Here is a 24,936-nt window from a genome sequence, read left to right on the forward strand (position 1 = left end):
CCCAGCCTGTGTCTTCAACTTGAACACAGGCTCAGTCCAGGCACAGTCCCTGGCCCCTGCAGTGTTTCATAAACCCTGCAGTAGCAAAGTCCACAATCAAGTCTGTGACAAGTGAACAGGCAAAGATAATTTGAAAACGTGAAGAAAAAAGAACGATCAAACAAAACTCAAAGGGCTTTGACTCATGCCTTGCCTCGTCCCTTCTCTCAGGGAAACAAAGTCACACCCCCTGCTCTCACTCCTGCCTGGAGGCTTCAAGGAGGGCTCCCTTGCTAACCTTCCCTTCAGCCCCCATGAAAATCACCCAGCATTCAAGCCCAGCGTCTTCTCTTCCTTTGAGCAAATTTCCTAAAGTCTCAAATAAATGTCAAGTTTAGTAAGTCCTGATATTCCATGACCCTTAATGTTTACTTCAAGTGTTATTACCTTTCTTCTTTCGCCTGGGGCCATTTCCAAACAAGGGCTGGACCAGGCGCCCCAGCAGCTGGGCAAACACACTTCCAGGGCTCCTTCCCTCCTGTGGCTCCTGTTTCTCAAACCCTCTGGGACCTGCAGCTCTGGGGGTCTTCCCCCACCCCAGTTCCCTCTCCTTTACACTGGAACAACAAAGCCATGGCCACCTTCCCGATGGACACACAAGGAGGCCTGGTGTTACTCGCTGCTCCAGTGGCGATGTTCTGGGCAGGGGGAGCGGCCTCTTGCCCCAGATCCTGCTCTGCCCCCACCTTATGTGGCTACAGAATTGGAGGGAACTGTGAACAGAGCGAGGACAGGGCAACTTCCCAGGCAACAACACTACTATTCCCGGTATTCTGTCAAGGATGGGAACGGGAGCACAGAGGGGAAACAGACTTGTCAACATCTCTTCTACCAACACTTAGCACCCACTTCCCTGCCAAATACTCACATAGAGAGGGTCATTGAAAGCTAGGAGGAAATCCAAGTGAGCAAAAAGACTTGAGGAAGAAATCATGAGGCATTGGGGTGTGGGAGGCGGGAAGGAGTACAGGAGAGAACGGGCACAGCTGCCAAGTTATCAGTCACCTTCTTATGTTCCTAAGAACACTGCATTTATTTTGTTTGACCAGTTTCACCTCCCAGATTCCCATAAAGCACATGGTCTAATCTGTTACCTAACAGCAAGACAGCGTCACCTCACCTGTTCTTGCCCTCGAATGGGAACGCTGACCTGAGACTAAAGCGCAGACTGCCAGGCTGAGTACCCTGGCCTGAGCCATCCCCAGAGACCAGGAGCCTCCAACAGGGAACCTTCCATTATACTCTTCAAGCAACTTACAGCTGAAACGACAGTTGCAATGAAAGTTCTAATCTCCTCCCTCCTCCTGCTGCTGCCACTAATGCTGATGTCCGTGGTCTCCAGCAGCCCGAATCCAGGTAAACAAGACTGTCTATGAAGGGAAAAATGGGGGGAGGAAATGTGGCAGAACAGGCCGCAGATGCATCAAAATGCAGCCCCTTTTAGCTATGGGGGTTTGGGGCAAGTGAGCCTTTCTCAGTGACAGTTTCCTCCTTTACGAAAAACAGCAAACTACTTAAACCCAAATGATGCTGAGAGAGTTAAATGAGATATTTTCAGTACGCGAACATGTCTGCAACTGTAGCTGATCCCCCTCACACACACAGATATGTATGTATGTATGTAGGTAGCATGTATGTACTAACCCAACAAAGATTTGCTCCCATACCTTCTCCCCCAACCCTTTTCCAAAAGAGTAACATATATCTCACGGCTAACCTTAATGATAGTGATGGGAGGGTGGTATCTTTATAGATCTGGAAGTCATTGCTTACATTCCTTACAGTGCACCGGACATGCCACCAACATGTCTTAATGCTATTTAATGGTAATGTAATAAACTAGAAAAAGCCTGTCACCAGGTAGTGTCCATATTTGAAGCTTTATCCACAGCAAGCCCTGCTGTAACAGCTCACATTTTGGGGAGCAGACCTTTGCTTAGGGGTTCCAAATCTTCTCCAGGTTTCACTATAAAGTGGCCCAGTCCTTCATAAAACAACCACACAGAAGAGAGATGACCCCCATGTGTATTTCCACTTGGGAGCACCATCTCCCCAAGGGCCACTTTGAGGCGAAATGGCTTTGTTACATACTCAGCACCAACTTGGTCTTAAAATCAGGAAACATTCTCCCTTCTCCATCCCAATTTCCAACATCCCCTCCCCTGTAGAGAGGGCACTCTGAAAGCTGCCAAGCCCCACAGCCCTAGGGCCTAGACCACTATTCCGAAAGGGAGGACTTTTCCATCACTGTGACAGACACCCAGGCTCGAGTCCTTAGCCTGGACTCAAAGCTCTGGCCCCAACCTGCCTTTCCAATGTACCTCTCTCAACTCACTAAAAACTACGCTTTCTCCACCCAAACTAGCCTGTCTGCCCTTCCCTGAACAGGCATTTTTTTTTCCCACCAGATCAACTTTGTTTACACACCCAGCTCAAAACCACCTTCCCACAGCTTCCCTCAGTTCCTCCCATAGTCACAGGTGCACTCTTCCTCCTGAGAGCCGGCTTAGCCCTACCGGATGCTCTCTTCTTGCACTGATCATCTGCTGCCTTATACGGAAGGCCTTCATGTGCCTCTCCTGCCTCCACCCCCTCTAGGCTGCAGCCTCCTTGGCGGCACAGACTGGTGCCCTGTTTCCATATCCCTCACACTGTCCAGTTCAGCACTCAGCAAACATTAGCTAAGTGCAAGATGCATCCTCAGGTTTGTAAGTCAGACCAGGGCTTCATAGCAGCTCTACTGACATTTGGGCTGAACAGTTCCTTGTGGTGGGGCTGTTCTGTGCATTGTGAGATGTTCAGCAGCATCCGCTGAACATCTAGTAGAGTGGCCTCTACTCGATACCAATACCAGCCTTCCCTCTCCCCCATCCAAACCCCTGTTATGGAAGCCAAAACTATCTCCCAACATTGCCAAATGTCCCTGGAAGGGGAACCACCCTTGGTCAACAACCACTGCTCTACACCAATAGTTCTCTACATGGCCACACTTCTAAACTTACCTAGACCTTTACACTCAGCCTGGACGTCAGGGGGACCTATATCTAAATCCTTGCTCTGCCACTCACTTTGCAACCCTGGACAAGTCGCCTCACTTTTTTGAGTTTCAGTTTTATCATCTCAAAATGAAGAAAATACCATTTGTCACACACACTTGTTGTGAAGATTAAATAATCCGCGGCATGACCTAGAAAGGGTTTAATAAATGGACTGCGTGGAATTTCCAAGTCACTCCTAAACGAGAAGGGTGAAGAACTGGAGAAAGCTCGCTGCGCCGCCAGGGGGCGCCATCACAAACCACATAGGGTGGGTAGCGGCGGGCTCAAACCTTGTTTCCCAGCCAAGCAGTTTTGCAATGTAGGCCTGAGTCTGAGCTACTTAGTGGCTAAAGGAAATAATAGCTCCTCTATCCCCAAAATAACTCTGAAAATAAAATCTTATCTCTTAATCACATACATGTTAAATACGCTTTTCCAGGGGAAAGGGAAATAGAAATAAGTGAGAATACGCTGGGCACGGTGTCTCTCGCCTGTAATCTCAGCACTCTGGGAGGCCAAGGCGGGTGCAGCATCTGAGGTCAGGAGTACGAAACCAGCCTGGCCAACATGGTGAAACCCCGCCTCTATTAAAAATACAAAAAGTTAGCCGGAAGCCGGGCGTGGTGGCGCATGCCTGTAATCCCAGCTCCTCAGGAGGCTGAGGCAGGAAAATCACTTTAACCCGGGAGGCGGAGGTTGCCCTGAGCCGAGATCGCGCCAACGCACTCCAGCCTGGGCAACAAAAGTGAAACTTTGTCTCAAAAAAAATTGAAAAAAGCCGGGCGGGGTGGCTCAACCCTGTAATCCCAGCACTTTGGGAGGCCGAGGCGGGTGGATCACGAGGTCAAGAGATCGAGACCATCCTGGTCAACATGGTGAAACCCCGTCTCTACTAAAAATACAAAACATTAGCTGGCCATGGTGGCGCGTGCCTGTAATCCCAGCTATTCAGGAGGTTGAGGCAGGAGAATTGCCTGAACCCAGGAGGCGGAGGTTGCGGTGAGCCGAGATCGCGCCATTGCACTCCAGCCTGGGTAACAAGAGTGAAACTCTGTCTCAAAAAAAAAAAAAAAAAAAAAAAAAAATGAAAAAAATTAGCCGGGTGTGGTGGTGCATGCCTGTAATCCCAGCTACTCGGGAGGCTGACGCAGGAGAATTGCTTGAACCTGGAAGGCGGAGGTTGCAGTGAGCTAAGATTGCTCCACTGCACTCCAGCCTGGGCAACAAGTGACACTCTGTCTCAAAAAAAAATAAAAGAAAAGAAGTGAGAATATATGAGGACATTAGGAAATAAAGTACTTACAATAACAGATTATTCATTAATTGTAATATTTAATTATAAACATAGTATCAGACACATTAAGAACTCCTATATCACAAGCATTGTTCTAAGCACTTCGCACTCTCATTTTGTCCTCATAGAAATCTAATACATTTCTTTTCTTTACTTTTCATTTTTCAGACTTTCAAAAATATCATAAAAATGGAGTTCCAGTATATTCTTCATCCAATTGTCTTCAAACAATATCTTACGTAACCATAATACGATTATCAAAACTAGATTAGCACTGATATCACAATATTAACTAATCTAAAAATGTTCAAATCTTTCCAATCATCCCACTCATGTCCTTTTTCTGCTCCAGACTCCAATCCAGGATCCCTCTGAATAAAGTGTCACATCTCCCAGGCCTCCTCCAACCTGGAATAGTTTCTCAGTCTTTCTCCCTCTTTCAGGACCCTGACTCTTTTGAAAAGTTCTAGCCAGTTGTTTCGTAGAATGCCCCTGAATTTGGGTTTGTCCGATATTTGCAGTTACGTATTTTGGGTAAGAATACTACAGAAGTGAGGTATCCTCTGGATGTCCCAGGAACGGGCCCAGGATGTCGGTATCTTTCATTACTGATGAGGTTCACTTTAAACACGTGGTTCAGGTGATGTCTGCAGGTTAAAGTTACTATTCGTCTCCTTGTATACTCCTAATAAGTATCTTGTGGAGAGACACTTTGGAGATAGGTAAATAGCCTGTTTCTTCTCATCATACCTTTTTTTCTTGTTATTCACCAGTTACGTCATCATCATATTTTTAACATTAATTTCTAGAATCTATGGATGATTGTTTCCTATAAACAATTATTACTGCAGTGTTGGCCAAATAGTGATTTTCTTTCCAGTTTTCCTTCTACATTTATTAACCAGAATTCTGCCATAAGAAAGAGTTATTTCTTTTCTTGGCTCACTGCAACCTCCACCTTCTGGGCTCAAGTGATCCTCCTGCCTCAGTCTCCTGAGCAGCTGGCATTACAGGCACACACCACTACACCCAGCTAATTTTTGTATTTTTAGTAAAGATGGTGTTTTATCATGTTGGCCAGGCTGGTCTCTAATTCCTGGCCCCAAGTGATCCCCCGGCTTCGGGCTCCCAAAGTGCCAGGATTACAGGTACTGGCCAGCATGCCTAGCCTCTTCTTCCTTACCTATTTATTTGTTCAGTTATTTATTTACATCAGCATGAACTCATGGGTATTTATGGGTTGGAATCCATTACTATCATTTTTTATTATCTTGCTCATATTGTCCCAAAATTGGCCATCGGAAGCTCCTTCCAGTTGGCTTCTGTGACCTTTACATACAACCCCATCATTTTTTGAGCAGTTCCTTACTTTCTGATACCACAAGAAGCTTGAGTCTCCTCTTGCATTTTTCCGCCCCAGTCCTGGATTAGCTATTTCTCCTAGAAGCCCTAGTTCCTTTCACGGGAGAATGATGTTTACAGACCATGGGCACGGATATGCCCATTGCTAGTAGGTGCTAGTGCCTTGAGGCCCTCTAGTGGTCAGAGCTGGGAAATAACACACACGCACACTGGTGTACAGTAGTCTCCATTTATTTGCAGTTGCGGTTACCTGCCAACTGTGGTCCAAAAATACTGTTATCTTGAGAAAGAGAGAGAGAACACATTCACATAACTTTTATTACAGTATATTTTAAAAATTGTTCTATCCTATTAGTTGTTAATCTCATATTGTGCCTAATTCAAAAACTTTATCATAAATATCTATGTATAAATATAAACATATGTATAAATATATATGTATAGAAAAAACACAATTCGGTACTACCTGAGACTTCAAGTATCTAGTGGGGGTCCTGGAATGCATCCCCTGTGGATAAGGGAGGACTATTGTACCATTATTAACCACATCTTACAAATTAGGAAAATGAGGCACAGAAAAGTTAGGAAACTTGTCCAAAGTCACAGAGTACATATGTAGTGGATCTGGGAAACGAAAATAATGACAGATGCACCACAAATCCTAACAAGTGGAAGTAACTTATTTACACATACATATCAGCAGAAAGCCACAGCCCAATATTCCAGCATACACACTCTCTTTGGAAAATAACCAGAACTCCACAGTAATAACCACGACGGTAACCAACATGTACTCAATATCTGCCTGGGCACTGGACTCCCACAGCCGCTCATTTATTCCTAACAACTCTGCATGGTGGATTTTACCATCCTCCTTTTACAAATCAGGGATTCAAAGATTAAAGAAGCCAAGTGACTTGCCTAAGTCAACATAGTTAGGTGACAGAGCCAGTAGCTCACCCCAGGTCTATCTGGATATAAAGTCCATGCTTATGCCATTGTATCAGCATTTCCCAAAACTGATTTTAGGTGGAAAGTAAATAAGCTTGTTTTTACTTTAATACTTATGTGTTTATTTTAATACATGTTAGGAAAAAAATCTAACCATACATCAAACCTGTAATTTCAGTTAATATTGCATAGGATGAGGATGTTTTGCAAATTAAATTTATTTAAAGAAAAAGTATGGCGGGGCACAGTGGCTCACGCCTGTAATCCCAGCACTTTGGGAGGCCGAGGCAGATCACGAGGTCAAGAGATCCAGACCAACCTGGCCAACCTGGTGAAAGCCCATCTCTACTAAAAAATACAAAAATTAGCTGGGCGTGGTGGTGCACACCTGTAGTCCCAGCTACTCGGGAAGCTGAGGCAGGAGAATTGCTTGAACCCAGGAGGCGGAGGTTGCAGTAAGCCGAGATTGTGCCACTGTACTTCAGCCTGGCACCTGGCGACAGAGCAAGACTGTCTCAAAAAAAGAGGCCAGGCGCAGTGGCTCACGCCTATAACCCCAGCACTTTGGGAGGCCGAGGCAGGTGGATCACCTGAGGTCAGGAGTTTGAAACCAGCCTGACCAAAAAGGTGAAACCCCATCTCTATTAAAAAAAAAAAAAAAAAAAGGAAAAGTTAAAGTATGAAGTGGCCATGCACAGTAGTTCATGCCTGTAATCACAACACTTTGGGAGGCCACGGCGGGCAGATCACTTGAGGTTAAGAGTTCAAGACCGCCGGACGCAGTGGCTCAAGCCTGTAATTCCAGCACTTTGGGAGGCCGAGGCAGGTGGATCACAAGGTCAAGAGATCGAGACCATCCTGGTCAACATGGTGAAACCCCGTCTCTACTAAAAATACAAAACATTAGCTGGGCATGGTAGCGCGTGCCTGTAATCCCAGCTACTCAGGAGGTTGAGGCAGGAGAATTGCCTGAACCCAGGAGGCAGAGGTTGCGGTGAGCCAAGATCGCGCCATTGCACTCCAGCCTTGGTAACAAGAGTCAAACTCTGTCTAAAAAAAAAAAAAAAAAGAGTTCAAGACCAGCTTGGCCAACATGGTGAAACCCCATCTCTACTAAAAATACAAAAATTAGCCAGGCATGGTGACAGGTGCCTGTAATTCCAGCTACTCAGGAGGCTGAGGAAGGAGAATCACTTCAACCCAGGAGGCAGAGGTTGCAGTGAGCCGAGATCATGCCACTGCACTCTAGCCTGGGCAACAGAGCGAGACTCCATCTCAAAAAAAAAAAAAGAAAGAAAGAAAGAAAAAGCATGAAGTAAATAACAGTAAGGGTAGTACAAGCTATAGAAAAAAAAAAAACACAAAGATGTTCTAAAACTGTCTGAGGTTTGAGAGACATAATACTATAGCACCATGCAGCTTCATTTTCAGTTTCGTCTATGAAACTAGGGTCATCTAGCATTGCAGAATAAAACAACAGACTAAGAATCTTGAACCTGTAGTTGGGTGTGGTAGTGCTTAGGAGGCTGAGGAAGGAGGATCACTTGAGCCCAGGAGTTTGAGGCCACACTGTACTGTGGTCATGTCTGTGAACAGCTATTGCACTCTAGCCTGGGCAACATAGCAAGATCCTGTCACTAAAAATATAATAAAATCCTAGACCTGGGTTTCAGCCTAGATATGTCACCAATACCTTTATGAACTTGGGCATTTCATTTGCTCTCTCTGGGCCTGTTTCCTCATCTTAAAAAAAAAAAAAAAAAAAAAGGAAAATGAGATAGTGATTTAATTGAATTAGTACAGCGATTTCTTAACTTTTGACCCAATAATTCCACTTTGGGAACTCTCTCCCAAGAAAATAATCCAAAATTAGAAAACAGTTATAAGAACAAAGAAATTTACCAACATCTAAAAAATAAAACTTTCTAAATATTCAGCAATGGAAAAGCAGCTAAATAATTTGGAACACATAATTATTGAGAGTATTATGCATTCATTAAAAATGTGTTGGCCAGGCATGGTGGCTCACACCTGTAATCCCAGCATTTTGGGAGGTCAAGGGGGGCTGATCATGAGGTCAGGAATTCAAGACCAGCCTGGCCAACATGGTGAAACCCCATCTCTATTAAAAATACAAAAATTAGCTAGGTGTGGTGGCACGGGCCTGTAGTCCCAGCTACTAGGGAGACCGAGGCAGGAGAATCACTTGAACCCGGAAGGTGGAAGTTGCAGTGAGCTAAGATCAAGCCACTGCACTCCAGCCTGGCAACAGAGGGAGACTCCATCTCAAAAAAAAAAAAAAAATGTATTATGAAGATGACACAGCAACATGCCTCTGAATGGAAAACGAGAATATGTTTACATACTATGGTTATCACTATATTAATAAAAAACGTATGCAGGTAACAAATCTGCCAAAATACGAATGGTTGGTAAGGATAAAAACTTCTCTGTTTGTACTTTCAAAATTTTCTTTTCTGAGGAGAAAAAAAAAAATTCTCCAACAGTTAAATTACATTTAAACTGAAAAGAAAAACAATTTCAGAATTAAGGAATTCAACTAAATAATCTCCAGGATTTCCTTCAGGCCCTAATATTCTGTGGTTTTTCTCTGGAACTAGGAGTAGAGGACAGGCAAGAGTAAAAATGTTAGAAATGTTTAGATGGCAGGGGCTGTGCTTGCTTAAATTACTTTGACAGCACTCAAAACAGCACATGAGAACATTTGAAAAGCAGCCGTTGGGGAAATGACGCAACACCCTCTATCTGTGTTGCAGAAGTCTGAGAAGGAGACCTGAATTGAGCCATATGATCTCTAAGGGTCCTCTCCAAACAGCTTATCCAACCACTTGTTGAACAAACATTTACCAAATGCCTACCATGTGTCAGGAACCATGTAGCTGAATGACTACTGAACCAATGGTTCAGAATCTAGTGGAGGAGAAAGATTTTATTTTAGTTTGCTAGGACTGCCATAACATAATACCACAGACTGGGTGGCATAAACAAGAGAAATTTATTCCTCACAGTTCTGCAGGCTGGATATCCAAAATCAGGGTGCCAGCACAGTTGGATTCTGCCAAGTGTCCCTTTCCAGGTTACAGACAGCTGACTTCTCATATTGTCACAAGGTGGAAAGAGAATGAAAGAGCTCTCTAGTATCCTTTTTTTTTTGAGATAGAGTCTCGCTCTGTTGCTCAAGCTGGAGTGCAGATGCATGACCTCGGCTATCTGAAACCTCTGCTTCCCGGGTTCAAGCAATTCTGCCTCAGCCTCCCCACTAGCTGGGACTACAGGCAGCATGCGCAACCCCATCCAGCTAATTTTTGTATTTTCAGTTGAGATGGGGTTTCACCATGTTGGCCAGGCTGGTCTCAAACTCCTGACCTCAAATGATTCACCAGCCTCGGCCTCCCACAGTGCTGGGACTACAGGCATGAGCCACCATGCCTTTTTTTTAAAGGGTCTAGGGTACCTTTTAATTTTGTGTGTGTGTGTGTGTGTGTGTGTGTGTGTGTGTGTGTGTGTGTAGACAAGGCCTCGCTACATTACCCAGGCTATCTTGAACTACTGCCCTCAAGCGATCCCCTGGCCTCAGCCTCCCAAAGAACTGGGATTACAGGTGAGAGCCACCACAGCTGGCCTACGTCCATTCATAAGGGCTCCACCTTCATGACCTAAATACCTCCCAAAGGGCTACCTCCTCACACTATCACACTGGGGATTAGGATTTCAACATATGAATTTGAGGGGGGCACACTTTCAGTCCATAAGAGCTGCCTTCATGCTGTGTCCTCACATGTTCCTCTGTGCACACGTATCCCTGGGTTCTTTTTGTGTGTACAAATCTCCTCTTCTTATAAGGATGCCAGCCAGACTGGAGAAGGGCCCACCATAACAGCACAGCCTCACTTGAGTCACCTCTTTAAAGGCCCTATCTCCAAATACTGACATTCTGAGGTACTGGGGCTTAGGGATTCAACATGTGAATTTTGGGAGACACAATTCAGTCCATATAAGATTTCAAAAAACATCATTACAGTGCAATAACAGAACTGCATTCAAACACAAGGGGAACTACATGAAGGCATAATTCATTCTGACAGGAAATATCAGAAACTCCCATAAAGGAGGTGTCATCTGAGCCTAGTTCTTGAGAATCTCTTTTTTTTTTTTTTTTTAAGATGGGGTTTCACCATGATGGCCAGGCTGGTCTTGAACTCCTGACCTCAGGTGATCCACCCACCTCAGCCTCCCAAAGTGCTAGGATTACAGGCGTGAGCCACCACGCCTGAGAACCTCAAGTCTATAAACCATCATCCTTGATTGTCATAGGAGTGTGTGTGTGTGTGTGTGTGTGTGTGTGTGTGTGTGTGTTTCGGAGACAGAGTCTTGCTCTGTTGTCAGGCTGGAGTGCAGTGGCATGATCTCAGCTCACTGCAACCTCCACCTCCTGGGTTCAGGCAATTCTCCTGCCTCAGCCTCCCGGATAGCTGGGACTACAGGCTTGTGCCACCATGCCTGGCTAATATTTTGCATTTTTAGCAGAGATGGGGTTTCACTGTGTTAGTCAAGATGGTCTCAATTTCTTGATCTTGTAGTCTGCCTGCCTTGGCCTCCCAAAGTGCAGGGATTATAGGCATGAGCCACTGCACCCGGCCTGCCATAGGAATATTTTAAGTATCAAAAATTGTAGATAAGATAGAATCAGAGACAGGCGCTGTGACTCACGCCTGTAATTCCAGCTCTTAGGGAGGCAGAGGTGGGAGGATAGCTTGAGACCAGGAGTTTGAGACCTGCCTGGGCAATATAGCAAGACCCTGTTCTCCACACACACAAAAAAAGACAAAAAAAAAAGTGTAAGGTAGAATCAGAAAATAAAACAAACTCAGAGGCCAAAAGAAGAATGTATTTATTCCAGAGGAACAAAGGTAAATACCATCATTTAATAGTTAAACTGGGACTCTGGATTCACATACAGCAACTTTTTGGGCTGGGTGTGGTGGCTCATGCCTATAATCACAGCACTTTGGGGAGGCCAAGACAGGCGAATTGCTTAAGCCCAGGAATTCGAGACCAGCCTGGGAAACATGGCAAAACCCCGTCTTTACAAAAAATGCAAAAAATTAGCCAGGAGTGATGGTGCACACCTGAAGCTTCAGCTACCCAGAAGACTGAGGTGGGAGGATTGTCTAAGCCCAAGAGGTCCAGGCTGCAGTGAGGCAGGATTGCACCACTGCACTCCAGTTTGGGTGACAGAGTGAGACCCTGTCTCAAAAAAAAAAAAAAAAAATACAGCAACTTGGAGATCAAGTGAAGATCTTAGTTTATGGAATAATCTCCTTCTTGCTCTCACTCTTTTAAGTCATGACGATTTTAACGTAGGGGGCGAGGGAGAGGGGAGGTTTTAACAAACACTTACCTTTTATCCTCTCTTCCATCTAGAAGCCATTCTCTCTCCACCTACCTTCAGCTAAGCTTTTCTCTAGGTCAGATTTTTTTTAGTCATTAAATTTTTTAATATGCTTACGTAGAGGCCAGATTTTTAACCTCAATTCCTTATCCATTAAAAGACCCCTTGGCCAGGTGCAGTGGCTCTCGCCTGTAATCCCTGCACTTTGGGAGGCCGAGGCAGGTGGATCACGAGGTCAAGAGATCTAGACCATCCTGGCCAACATGGTGAAACCTCGTCCCTACTGAAAAAAAAAAAAAAATTAGCTGGGCATGGTGGTGTGCGCCTGTAATCCCAGCTACTTGGGAGGCTGAGGCAGGAGCATTGCTTGAACCCAGGAGGCGGAGGTTGCAGTGAGCTGAGCTCGAGCCACTGCACTCCAGCCTGGCGCCTGGTGACAGAGCGAGACTCTGTCTCAGAAAAAAAAAAAAAAAAAGAGACCCCTCAGCTGGACACAATGGCTCTCACCTGTAATCCTAGCACTTTGGGAGGCCAAAGCAGAAGAATCACCAGAGCCCAAGAGTTCAAGACCAGCCTAGGCAACCCCAACTCAAAAATATAAATTAAAATAAAATATTTGTCTCTTGAAGTCACCTAGATTCCTGAAGTAAAAATGGAAAAATAGTACTGTGCTGACCTAGGTAGCACAATGCTGGGGGGACCATTTCTGTTGGCCCCTTCCCTTTCCAGTATCTGGATGTGACCTGTTTCCTTCCAACAGGGGTCGCCAGAGGCCATAGGGACCAAGGCCAGGCTTCTAGGAGGTGGCTCCAGGAAGGCGGCCAAGAATGTGAGTGCAAAGGTCAGTAACTCAGCATCAACAATTATGATGGCATCACCATGACCCCAGCTTTCTCCCTGGGGCCCCTCTGAGACCAATGCAGATGTTATCTCAGCTGACCTCACCCATTCCCCTCTCCACCAGCCTGCCACATGCAGCACCCGTGCTTGCTTTCTTCCTGACAGTCAGGCAAGAACTGGACTCCTCCAAGGTCTAGGGAAAGCCCGCCAAATGTCAAGCTGCCCCCTGCCCCTTATCCATTTCCTGAAGAACCCAGGGCTACCGTCCAAAAGGCTTTTTATTTTTTCCTGGCCTTCCAAAAGCTTCCTGAATCCTATTCTCAGCCTTGTTTTACTCACAGGCAAGGCTGAAAGCAGAGAGGCAAAATGGCTTATCCGAGGGAAGGCAGCCACTGGAAGGCAGACACCCATGTCTTGCTCCTAGTTCTTTGGATTCATGATATTCTGATACACCCTTTAAACCTGCCACCAAACCCTTGGCCAAACAGGTCAGGAAAAACAACTCAGAAATACTGGCTTCAAATAGCTGGATGTCCCCACTATTCTGAATTGATCCCTTTTCCCACCCCACTGCAGTAGAAATGCAAGGCCCAGAAGATGCCAAGTAAAGCTCTGTCCTACTCCCTCCTATCAAATCTATTAACTCTCCCATCTAAGCAGCAATGCTATTATTTCAGATTGGTTCCTGAGAGGCCCTAGAAGAAAACTCATGACAGCGTCTGTGCTGCCAAAGAAGCAGTGTCCCTGTGATCATTTCAAGGGCAATGTGAAGAAAATAAGTAAGCTTCCAGAGAATGATTTTCCTTATACCAGAGTCACTCCGTGGAATTACTAGGGATGAAGCATGGGTTGAGAACAGAAAAAAGAGGTGAAATTAAGACCAGGATAAGTACACAACTCAGCCCTTTCTACTCAGTGTCAACTTGCCAGGAAATGGGAAGAGCAGGAAAAGCAGGATACAATTCTCCTGTTACTAGAAAGGTTTAACCAAATTCTTAGATTTTAAAACCTCACTGTTTACCAAAGTGGGGACAGATGGGGCTGCTGAAGGTCTGGTCATTAGTCTCTGATGATTACACCAGTATCAGCATCAAACAGAATTTGACTCCTCCCTGGTTCAAGATCAGCCTGGTCAACATGGCGAAACTCCATCTCTACTAAAAAATACAGAAATTAGCCAGGCATGGTGGCACACACCTGTAATCCCAGGGAGGCTGAGGCAAGAGAATCACTTGAACCCGTGAGGTGGAGGTTGCAATGAGCCGAGATTGCACCACTGCACTCCAGCCTGGGCAAAAAGCAATATTCTGTCTCAAAAAAAAAAAAAAAAAAAAGTGAGATATCACTGTACAATCATCAGAATGGCCAAAAGTTTTAAGTCTGTGACAAAAGTCAATACACATCAAAAACATGTAAAGTCTAATAAGATGAAGCATTGGCATAGTACAGCAGAAAAACTCTCATATGCTGTTAATGGGAGTGTAAAATTGCTGGCAGTGATTTACTAAAGTTTAAGCTAGGTGTAGTCCCGTGACTAAGCAATTCTACTCTTCTACTCTCTGGTATATACTCAAAGGGTATATACGCTTCAATCTACCAGAGACATGTACAAGAATTTCATTGCAGCATTGCTCATAACTGCCTCAAACTAAAAACTGACCAAACATCCTTCAATGGTAGAATGAATAAATAAACTGTGGTACTTAGAACATCATATATCCATGAGAACGAACAAACGTAATAAAATTAATGATTCTTACAAACATAATATTGAGTAAAAAAAAATAAGACATGAGTGAATCACTATAGTATGATTTTAGGTACTGTCTTAGTCTGCTTGCTTTGCAGAATAACATAACAAAATACCATAGATGGAGTGATTTTACAAAATAGAAATTTATCTCTCACAGTTCTGGAGGTTGGGACGTCCAAGATCAAGGTGCCAATAGATTGTCTGGTGAGGGCCTGCTTCTTTTTTTTTTTTTTTTTTTCTGAGACAGAGTTTCGCTCTTGTTACCCAGGCTGGAGTGCAATGGCGCGATCTCGGCTCACTGCAACCTCCGCCTCCTGGGTTCAGGCAATTCTCCTGCCTCAGACTCCTGAGTAGCTGGGATTACAGGCATGTGCCACCATGCCCAGCTAATTTTGTATTTTTAGTAAAGACAGAGTTTCTCCATGTTGGTGAGGCTGGTCTCGAACTCCAGACCTCAGGTGATCCGCCTGCCTCATCCTCCCAAACTGCTGGGATTACAGGCGTGAGCCACTGCACCCAGCCGCAATATTCTAACTCTAGGTAGTAGTTTCACGAATATCTGCTTTATAACTATTTGTTGTTAATAGAAACTTATACTGCACATATAAGCTTCTATGGACTTCTATAGAAATATAATACTTTGCAATAATAGATTTGGGTTTTTTTAGGGGTGGTGGTTTGAGACAAGGTTTTGCTCTGTCACCCAGGCTGGAGTGCAGTGGCACAATCGCAACTCACCTCCTAGGCTCAAACGTTCCTCCCACCTCAGCCTCCCCAGCAGATGGGACCATAGGTACACCACAGGTACACAGGTACCCAGGCCACCATGCCCGGCCAGTTTTTGTATTTTCATAGATATAGGGTTTCTCCATGTTGCCCAGGCTGGTCTTGAACTCCTGGGCTCAAGCCTCCCAAAGTGCTGAGATTATAGCCATAAGCCACCATGCCTGGCCAGATTTGTTAAAGGTACACAGTTAGGCAATAGGTAGAGTATGATCTCATTTTTGTTTTTAAAAATAAACCATTATATTTATATACCAGAAGGTATGGAACAATATGTAGCAAACATATTAACAGTGGTTAGCCCTGGAAAGTGTGTTGCAGAGGCTGGGGTGGGAGGAGTGCTTTTACTTTTTACTGGATTTTTAAAATTTTTTCCACTGGATGAGTCTTATTTTTATAATTTTTAAAACTCTCATAAAAATTAAATGTTAGGGCCAGGCACAGTGGTTCATGCCTGTAATCCTAGCACTCTGGGAGGCCAAGGCAGATGGGTCACCAGAGGTCAGGAGTTCCAGATCACCCTGACCAACTTGCTGAAACCCCGTCTCTACTAAAAATACAAAAATTAGCTAGGCATTGGTGGCATGTGCCTGTAATCCCAGCTACTTGGGAGGCTGAGGCAGGAGAATCACTTGAGCCTGGGAGGCGGAGGCTGCAGTGAGCTGAGATCGCGCCACTGCACCCCAGCCTAGGTAACAGAGTGAGACTTCATCTTAAAAATAAAATAAAATAAATTAAATGTTTAAAATGTTTTTAACACTAGCCTCTCCCTTCTATTTGCATCGTAGGACACCGAAGGCACCACAGGAAGCCAAACAAGCATTCCAGAGCCTGCCAGCAATTTCTCAAACAATGTCAGCTAACAAGCTTTGCTCTGCCTTTGTAGGAGCTCTGAGCGCCTACTCTCCCAATTAAACATTCTCAGTCAAGAAGACAGTGAGCACACCTAGAGGACACCTTTCTTTTCCCACCTCATTCTCCCACTGCACCCACCCCCTAAATCATTCCGGTGCTCTCAAAAAGCATGTTTCTCAAGATCATTTTGATTATTGCTCTCTCTAGTGCCTTTTCTCTCATCATTCTTATCCTGTGCCCTCCCCTTACCCAGGCTTAGTCTTAATTATCTGAAAGATTCCAGGAAACTGTAGCTTCCTAGCTGGTCTCATTTAATCTTAACTACAATCAGGAAAGTAACAAACAGACGTCAATAAATATTTTTAAAATGTAATAGATCAAAATTGTTTCCTTCAAATGGGGTTTGCCAATTCACATTCAAAGGACCCATTTTACCCTATTCACTGCAGACTGAATCCAGATTCTACACATACTTCTCTCCACTGGCCTACTTGTTCATCTGTCACTCATTCTAACAAATCCTTCTGAGATAAGAGCTAGGTGGGATAAAGAAAAAAAAGTATCCCAATGAACCAGACATGGTCTTATTAAAGATAATATAGGTTTAAAAAAAAAAAAAAAAACTTGGCACAGTTTCTTAGCACTTAGGCAGCCCTTGGTATTTATGGCTACTCTCATCACCATTACCACAGTCATCATCAGTCATCATCATCAGTGGTGACTGTATTCTGTGAGTTTCCAATCCAGTACAGAACCATAGTTTAAGGCTAGAGAGACCGCACAGAGGATCTCAAATGTCATTCAGAGGGGCTTCAAGCTATAAAAATGGGAGGGCATGACATTCGCCTTTAGCATGGGACTTAAATGATCGGAGTGACAATATAAGGAAATTAAACTGGCAACCTGGCTGGGTGTGGTAGCTCACACCTGTAATCACAGCACTTTGGGTTGGGGGGCGTGAATCACTTAAGGTCAGGAGTTCAAGATCAAGCCTGGCCAACATGGCAAAACCCAGTATCTACTATAAATACAAAAATTGGCCTGGCATGGCAGTGCATGCCTGTAGTTCCAGCTACTCAGAAGGCTGAGGTAGGAGAATGGCTTGAACCCAGGAGGTAGAGGCTGCAGTGAGCAAAACTGGCACTACTGCACTCCAGCCTGGGCAACAGAGCCAGACTCTGTCTCAAAAATAAATAAACAAATAAACTGGCAACCATTTGTAGGAATGAACAAAGAGGGAAATAATTTTGACACAACTACAAAGACTGCCTCCTGAATGACGCTTTCCTCAAACATCAAAAGGAGAGAGAAAAAAGGAATACTCATTCAGCATCTGGCTTCTATCATCCCAAATGACCCAGAGGAGTAAATTGGGATGCTTGCCTTATGAGAAGAAATATTTTAACTGAGTGGTGAGTGGGGTGGGGCCCTATTTATGACATAACAGAGCTAGCCCCTCCCTTCTTGTAAGAGAATGCTAGGCACATAGGCTCCTCCTATTCCTAATCCTCTCTCAAAAGAGGCAACAGAGTTCATTACCTAGTGGAGGCCAGCTGTGATCAGCCCCCTGCCAGCTGCCTTAAAAAGGAAGACCAGTGATGCCAGGATGAAGTGGAACCCAAAGGGAAGTGCCATCATGAGGAATCAATGAGAGATCTGTGAAGAGAGAGGCCTGGGTGAGAGCCCAGAAGGACGAAACCTCGGACATCAACCTCTCCAGTGAGGCAAATAACAATGGAGCCAGGTTCTCAGTCAGTATCTAGGCCAGATTGGGAACCTGAGCCACACCAGAGGCCTAAAACCCTGCCAGAGCCTGGGCCAGAAGAGACACCCACAGCCCAGCCAGAATCAAAGACTCCGCAGGGAGCCAATACTCAACAGGAGCCTGCTTCAAAGCAAAGACCCCTCATCCAGCAGGAGCCCCCTGCCCAACATGATGCTGAATCCCAGAAGGAACCTAGAGCCCAACAAATATCTGCTTTGCAAGAGGAATTTCTTGCCCCACAAAAGCCTGCACCACAGCAATCACCTCACATCAAAGGGGTGCCCCTCACTCAACAGGAAGCTGCTTCCCAGCAGGGACCTGGACTAGGAAAAGAATCTACAACTCAGCAGGAGCCAGCATTGAGAGAAAGGCAAGTAGCCCAGCGAGGGCCCGGGCCAGGAAAGCCACCTCCAACTCAACAAGAAGCTGAATCAATACCTGCTGCCCAGGCTAAACCTGGAGCCAAAAGGAAACCACCTGCCCCCACTGAATCTACATCCCAAGAAACATCTGAACAGTCGGACCCTACAACCCAGCGAACAACTCCAGTCCAGGGAGCCAAATCCAAGCAAGGATCTTTGACGGAGCCAGGATTTCTAAAAAAACTGCAGGAACTGTCCATACAGCGATCAGCCCTAGAGTGGAAGGCATATTTTGAGTGGGTCACAGATTCTGAGTCAGAATCAGATATGGGGTCATCTTCAGACATAGATTCTTCAGCCATAACGGCTGGAATGGTGGCCCCGGGAGTGAAGCTGGCCTTGAAAAGAAAATCCGGTTATAAAGCGATGTCAGGATACGGTGGGACTTCGCCACATGAGAAAACCAGTGCCCAGAATCACAGACACTACCAGGACACAGGTGAGTCTGAACCTGAAGGAACTGAAGCCTCTCAGGAACATTCATTTACTTAAGAAATACTAAAAACTTACAGTGTATCAAGTTAGCTCTGGTCATCCTTCAACAATCCTGAGATAAAGATCAACATTGCCATTATTTAAAAAAAAAAAAAAAAAAAAAGTCCAGCACAGTGGCTCACACCTCCAATCCCAGCACTTTGGAAGGATGAGGCGATGGATCATGAGGTCAGGAGTTCAAGACCAGCCTGGCCAAGATGGTGAAACCCTTTCTCTACCAAAAATACAAAAATTATCTGGACATGGTGGCAGGCGCTTGTAATCTCAGCTACTTGGGAGGCTGAGGCAGAGAATTGCTTGAACCTGGGAGTAGGAAGTTGCAGTGAGCCAAGATTGTGCCACTGCACTCCAGCCTGGGCAACAGAAAAAAAAAAAAAAAAGAAGAAGAGGAAAAAATAAAATAAAGTCTCACTGTGTTGCCCAGGCTGGAGTGCAGTCACGGCTCACTGCAGCCTCGAAGTCCTGGGCACAAGCCATCCTCCCACCTCAGCCTCCCGAATAGCTGGGCCTACAGGTGCACCACCATGCCCGGCTAATTTTTACATTTTTTGTACAGACATGATCTCACCTATGTTGCCCAGGCTGGTCTCAAACTCCTGGCCTCAAGCAATCCTCCCACCTCGGCCTCCAAAAGTGCTGCTATTACAGGCATGAGCCACCCCGCACCCAGCCAACATCCTCATTCTGCAAATGAGGACACTGAAGCAGAAAACTAAAGAAGTAGCCGGGCGCAGTGGCTTAAGCCTGTAATCCCAGCACTTTGGGAGGCCAAGGCGGGTGGATCACGAGGTCAAGAGATCGAGACCATCCTGGTCAACATGGTGAAACCCCGTCTCTACTAAAAATACAAAAAATTAGCTGGGCATGGTGGTGCGTGCCTGTAATCCCAGCTACTCAGGAGGCTGAGGCAGGAGAATTGCCTGAACCCAGGAGGCGGAGATTGCGGTGAGCCGAGATCGCGCCATTGCTCTCCAGCCTGGGTAACACAAGGGAAACTCCGTCTAAAAAAAAAAAAAAAAAAAAAAAATTATCTCATACTTCTGCCTTTCCCAAGTTTTCTACACTAAGCATGCGTTACTTTGTAGTTAGAACAAAAAAGTTATTAAAAAAAAAAATAAGTAAAGGATCTTTCACAGGGCCATGCAGTTAGGAAGTGGCAAAGTCAGTATTTGAAGCTGGGGTCTCTGGACCCGACTGCCTCCCTAAGAGGATTTGGGGAAAATCAAATCCCAGAGTGGGAAAGCACTCTGGGCTAGGGACCAGGAGACCAGGAAAACGGCCCTCTTGCCAGGATTCATTCATCCATCCACAGAAACCGACCAAGCACCAGCTCTGGAGCAGACACGGGCTAAGTCCCAGCAACATAATGCGAGACAGGGACCTTACCTTTTGGAGTTTCCATGCAGGCTAGGCAGAACTTCAGGGCATCAACCATCTCTCAGTTTACCAGGTCTGTCCTCTGCTGCCAGGAAGACACCTGCTCCCTGCCAGGCTGCCTCCATAGGGGACTCAGTCCAGCCAGGCGGAACAGCCTTGCGGGTTGTGTTCTCAGCAAGGAGAAGCTTGGAGGGAGGTGCGGGAGCCACCAAGGTCTCAGGCAAGGTCAGAGACTGACGGCAGGAAAGTTGGGGAAGCAGCGTCAGAGGGTGATGGACCCAAGGCTCTGGGCTCGCCGCAGGCGCACCCTCCCCTTCTCCGCCTCTTCCCGGGGCCCAGTGCCCAGGCTGCCTGCTTCACAGGAGCCCCAGGAAGCGCCAATCTTCCTTCTCTAGGCTCAAAACTCAGGCCATGGAGAAGGGGGGAATGCAAGTTTTATCCATGGAACTGGAGGTTACTTGTTGAAGTCGCCCGAGGTGGGGGGAAAAAAGCAACGCAGCCCTAATCCTGAAGCTGTGAGGCCCTGGTCCAGGGGGCAGGCAATGGCGGCCAGTCCATCCCGTGTCTCCCAGAGCTGAGAAGAGGGTAACTCGTTTCTCAGAGCCGGGGCTGGTGGTATGCTTTGGGAAGGATGGAAGAGAGGCGGCAGGCAGGACAGGGATTGAGGACCTGGAAAGCTGTTTCTCCAGGCCTCCAGAGCACAGTCGCAAGGGACGCCCTTCCCACACCGCCACGGCGGGCGAGGCCGCCTCTGAGGGGGTCCAGAAGCAGTTGGCTGTGTGCGTGTGCGCGAGCGTCGAGCCTCCTGTTTCCCGCCTTTTCTTAGGCAAGCGCGGTTGCCTCTACCTCCTCTCGTGGGCCGGCCTGCGGCTTGAAGCTAGTGCGCAGGCGCCGAGCATTCTCCCCGCCTTTCTCCGTCCCCCCTACACAAGCCCCCTCTCCCTCCCCATTCTCCGGAGCAGGGATGAGGGGGGCGGAGAAAGGCCCCCGAGGAACAGGAGGACCAGGAGACTGGAGAGGGAAGGCGGGGCTCCCTCCTCCAGAAGCTCTCGGGAACAGCCACGCCTCCAACGCTGGCGCCCCGCCTCGTCTTTGAGTTGGCGGAGGACCTGGCCCGCCCCCACCCCAGGCAGAGGCTCAGAGGCGCCCGGCTTTGCCCATTCAGCAGGCGGGTCGGGCGGCGTTCTAGGGGAGCCCTCCGTGGGAAGGTGAGTGGGCTAGCGAGGCTGAGTCTGCACGTGGGATGTTTCCCAGCACGTGGGAAGACTGAGACTTCCCTCCTGGGGTGCTCCCCGCGGGGCTCCGCACTAGTCCTGCCGCACTAGCCCTTTTCACCGCCTCCGAGACTGCATTTTTGCTGGCCGGTAGCCCTTTAATGCGCGGCAGGGGAGGAGCCAGGTCTTAAATTCTGGCAGTTGGGGCGGAGCACGGCAGCGGAGGGAGACCAGGATTGGTTAGGGAGCGGGGCCCACGGAACAGCAAGCCCGGGATTGGGTGATGGCGGAGGCCCACCGCAGTGTGTAGCGAGGATTGGCCCTCCGGGCAGGGCCTCGCGACTGGAATTGGCCACCGCGCGAGTACCGCGGGGAATTGATGGAGTCGGCTTGGGGAACGCAAGCAGCCGAGGCCGCCTCGGCCTCGAAGAATGCCAAAGAGGGCTCGAGGAGCCGCGGTCGCCGGCGGTGGCGAAAAGGCAAGGCCAAAGGTGAGCGCGCGGAGACCGGCAGCAGCCCGGAACCTCGTACATCCTGCGGGGCAATGGGGACAGCGTGGACTGGCCCACTGCCGCGAGGAGTGTGGGGGTCCGCGGACTGGCCCATTGCCGCTCGCGGGGGCGACGGGATGATCCATTGGAGAAGGGGGTGATGTGAGAGCCGAGAGGCCCACCCTGGCACGGGGACTAGCTGACGCCCAGATCGGCTTGGGAGCAGAGTCCGGAATGCGAGCCTCGTGGACCCGGGCTCCCGCTCGGGTTCCGCATTCGCTGTGTGATCAAAGGCAACGGCTGCCCTCAGTGTTTCCCACCTGGGGAATGGTTCGATCGCCGAAGTTCTGGGCTCCATCGCTTTTGAGAGGATAAAGGGGAAGGGGGTTAGCAGCTTTTACTCAAAGAGGAAGTCTAGGGGTGAGTCAGCGAGAGGTAGGAGGAAGGGGTACCGGTAGTGAAGAGTGCAGTGGGGTCAGTAAAGCTCATCGCAGTCCCGACCTCCCACCCGGCAAGTCAGTCCATCCATCCATCCATGTCAGTCCACCTGCTTCCGCTGGCTCCACTGGGGCCTAGCCCTGACCCCTACCCCTTCCAAGACAAGGGGCCCTGGCTTAGCTTTAGACCTCCACACCTGCCTCAGGAAAAAGAAGGGAAGGCCTGATTTCTCTAGATGTCACATTTTCAGATCTCAAAAGGTTGAAGAAAGGCTGGCTGACACACCATCAGAAATCCTGCAAGCCTCAGGCAGGGGCAGGTCCTTAATTAGGAGGATTTGTCAGTCAGCGTGAGGACCTGTGGGAAGTTCCCATGCAGGAAAGAAACTACCACCACCCCTCAGCCCCAGGGACCCCAAACTCATTGTTTCCCCTGCGGTAGAACACATCATTAGCCCAGAGTTGACCTGGAGTTGGCTCCAGACACACACAGGCTCAGACAGGCTCAGAGAGCAGACAGACTGGAGCCCAAGGGCACTTGCTGTCACAACAAGACACTGAGCCTCACAAGCAGTATGGCATACCCAGAGGCAGTACAGACTGTGGTTAAGAAATGTGGGCTTCAGAAACCTGGTTCCTCAGGCTACGAGCAGTGATGTGCTGGGCAGAAGACTCCCTCTTTCCCTGCCTCAGCTTTCTGAGCTCTAAAATGGGTATGATGATAGGAGTGCCTCCTTCTGTGAGGTTTGAATGAGTGTAGAGCGTATGGCACAGGCACCCAGCAAACCCTCCTGAGAAGTGAAGGTTATTATTACTGTTATTCCCCCTAGAGAGTGAGCATCCTAAAAGCAGGGCTGTATCTGCCTTGTTTACCCTATATTTACAGAGCCCAGTATGCCAGGCACATAGGCACTCAAATACTTATTGGATTAATAAGTGAAGGAATGTGTGAACTGTAACAGAGATATTAATAATCATGCTTCCCTTAGGGTTGTCATGAGGAGTCAGAATCCAGTTGAGTAGGACTCCCTGCAAAATAAGCCATTCACAAAGGCTCATGACTGCAAACTCCAAGATTTGCCTGTCATTTCCTGAGGCCTGCCCTGGTGCCTGGCCTTAGATGAATTAATCAGACCTCGCTCCTGCCTCAAGGGCATCGGGGCTGGCTGGAGCAATCCTCGTCATCAGTTTCATCTTGCCAGTAACTGAATGAGGCTAGTGTCCTTATGATCACCCCATTTCTCAGATGACGACACTGGGGCTCTGAGGGACCAAGGCCGCCTGGGCTTCCTTACCTGCCCAGTGAGGGCAAAGAGATGGCTGCCCCAGTCTCCTCAGGGCAGGGAGTTTGTGGGCCCACAACTGCTGTGGACCCAAACTTGATTCTGGGCCCAAGAGGTTCCAGTTACACAGATTTGTTCAGCAGACATTCACCGAACACTAAGCTGTGCCAGGCCTGGGCTCTCGGTAGCAAGAAGGACAGATTCACAGTTGAGCTGGGGACACAGATATTACTCAAATAAGACTATGACTGTAAACTGTGATAAATACAACAGAGAAAAATACCCTGAGAAGACAGAATTGGGAGGCTTCCCAAGGAGACAATACTGGACCCAAGGGTGGGCAGGCATTAAATGCTGTGCATGGGCAAGCAGGGGAAAGGCAGGGGAGCAGAGAGGACAGGATAGAGAAAGGCCTGAGGCTTGAGGAAGCAGTGAGTTACAGTGCAGAGGGAGCTCAGCCAAGGCCAAGACAAAGAGGAAGACGAAACAGGGCAGGCAGGTTAAGAGAGGAGGATGGTGGCTGGCTGGGTACAGTGGCTCATACCTGTAATCCTGGCACTTTGGGAGGCCAACGTGGAAGGATCGCTTGAGTCCAGGAGTTTGAGGCCAGCCTAGGCAACATAGTGAGACCCCATCTCTACCAAAAATAGAAAAATTAGCAGGGCATGGTGGGGTATACCTGTAGTCCCAGCTACCTGGGAGGCTGAGATGGGAGGATCAATTGAGCCTAGCAGGTCAAGGCTGTAGTGACTTGTGATCAACCACTGTACTCCAGCCTGGGCAACAGTGAGACTTTGTCTCAAAAAGAGAGGGGGCCAAGTGCAGTGGCTCACGCCTATAATCCCAGCACGTTGAGAGGCCAAGGCAGGTGGATCATGAGGTCAGGAGTTCAAAATCAGCCTGGCCAACATGCTGAAAATCCTGTCTCTACTAAAAATACAAAAATTAGCCGGGCGCGGTGGCTCAAGCCTGTAATCCCAGCACTTTGGGAGGCCGAGGCGGGTGGATCACGAGGTCAAGAGATCGAGACCATCCTGGTCAACATGGTGAAACCCCGTCTCTACTAAAAATACAAAAAATTAGCTGGGCATGGTGGCGCGTGCCTGTAATCCCAGCTACTCAGG

General features: G+C 47.5%; 2 protein-coding genes and 2 long non-coding RNA genes across 9 annotated transcripts in view; 2 read left to right on the forward strand and 2 right to left on the reverse strand.

Moving 5' to 3' along the window:
• Window positions 1–9,852, reverse strand: part of LOC116530869 — a 71,964-nt gene extending 62,112 nt beyond the window's left edge. Inside the window, exons 1-2 of one of the 2 annotated variants that reach the window (XR_004260159.1) lie at window positions 9,712–9,852; window positions 9,564–9,615 (exon numbers count right to left, since the gene is read on the reverse strand). This is a non-coding gene — a long non-coding RNA (uncharacterized LOC116530869). Of the gene's footprint in view, window positions 1–9,563 lie in introns of both variants that reach the window. The other variant, XR_004260158.1, reaches the window with a different exon arrangement.
• On the forward strand, window positions 1,040–16,701 carry CXCL17 (C-X-C motif chemokine ligand 17). The gene is made up of 4 exons (XM_032249326.1): window positions 1,040–1,395; window positions 12,858–12,938; window positions 13,615–13,716; window positions 16,262–16,701. Exons 1-4 carry the CDS (start codon window positions 1,317–1,319, stop codon window positions 16,357–16,359), a joined length of 360 nt encoding a protein of 119 aa, XP_032105217.1. The 5' UTR covers window positions 1,040–1,316; the 3' UTR covers window positions 16,360–16,701.
• A 1,087-nt stretch (window positions 16,702–17,788) lies between these two features.
• The window catches only part of LIPE (lipase E, hormone sensitive type), a 28,135-nt gene continuing 20,987 nt past the window's right edge, over window positions 17,789–24,936 (forward strand). For 3 of the 5 annotated variants that reach the window (XM_032249228.1, XM_032249227.1, XM_032249226.1), the window contains exon 1: window positions 17,795–18,954. In XM_032249228.1, coding sequence (XP_032105119.1) covers window positions 18,063–18,954 — 892 coding nt within the window. In that variant the 5' untranslated portion in view covers window positions 17,795–18,062. Of the gene's footprint in view, window positions 18,955–21,379; window positions 22,093–24,936 lie in introns of those variants that run through there. The other 2 variants (XM_032249225.1, XM_032249230.1) reach the window with 2 other exon arrangements.
• Window positions 23,428–24,936, reverse strand: part of LOC116530870 — a 26,725-nt gene continuing 25,216 nt past the window's right edge. The window contains exon 2 of the long non-coding RNA XR_004260160.1: window positions 23,428–24,025. This is a non-coding gene — a long non-coding RNA (uncharacterized LOC116530870). The remainder of the gene's footprint in view (window positions 24,026–24,936) is intronic.

The sequence above is a fragment of the Sapajus apella genome, unplaced genomic scaffold (assembly GCF_009761245.1).
Source record: "Sapajus apella isolate SASKATOON/1434 unplaced genomic scaffold, GSC_monkey_1.0 scaffold68, whole genome shotgun sequence".
Classification (NCBI taxonomy): domain Eukaryota; kingdom Metazoa; phylum Chordata; class Mammalia; order Primates; family Cebidae; genus Sapajus; species Sapajus apella.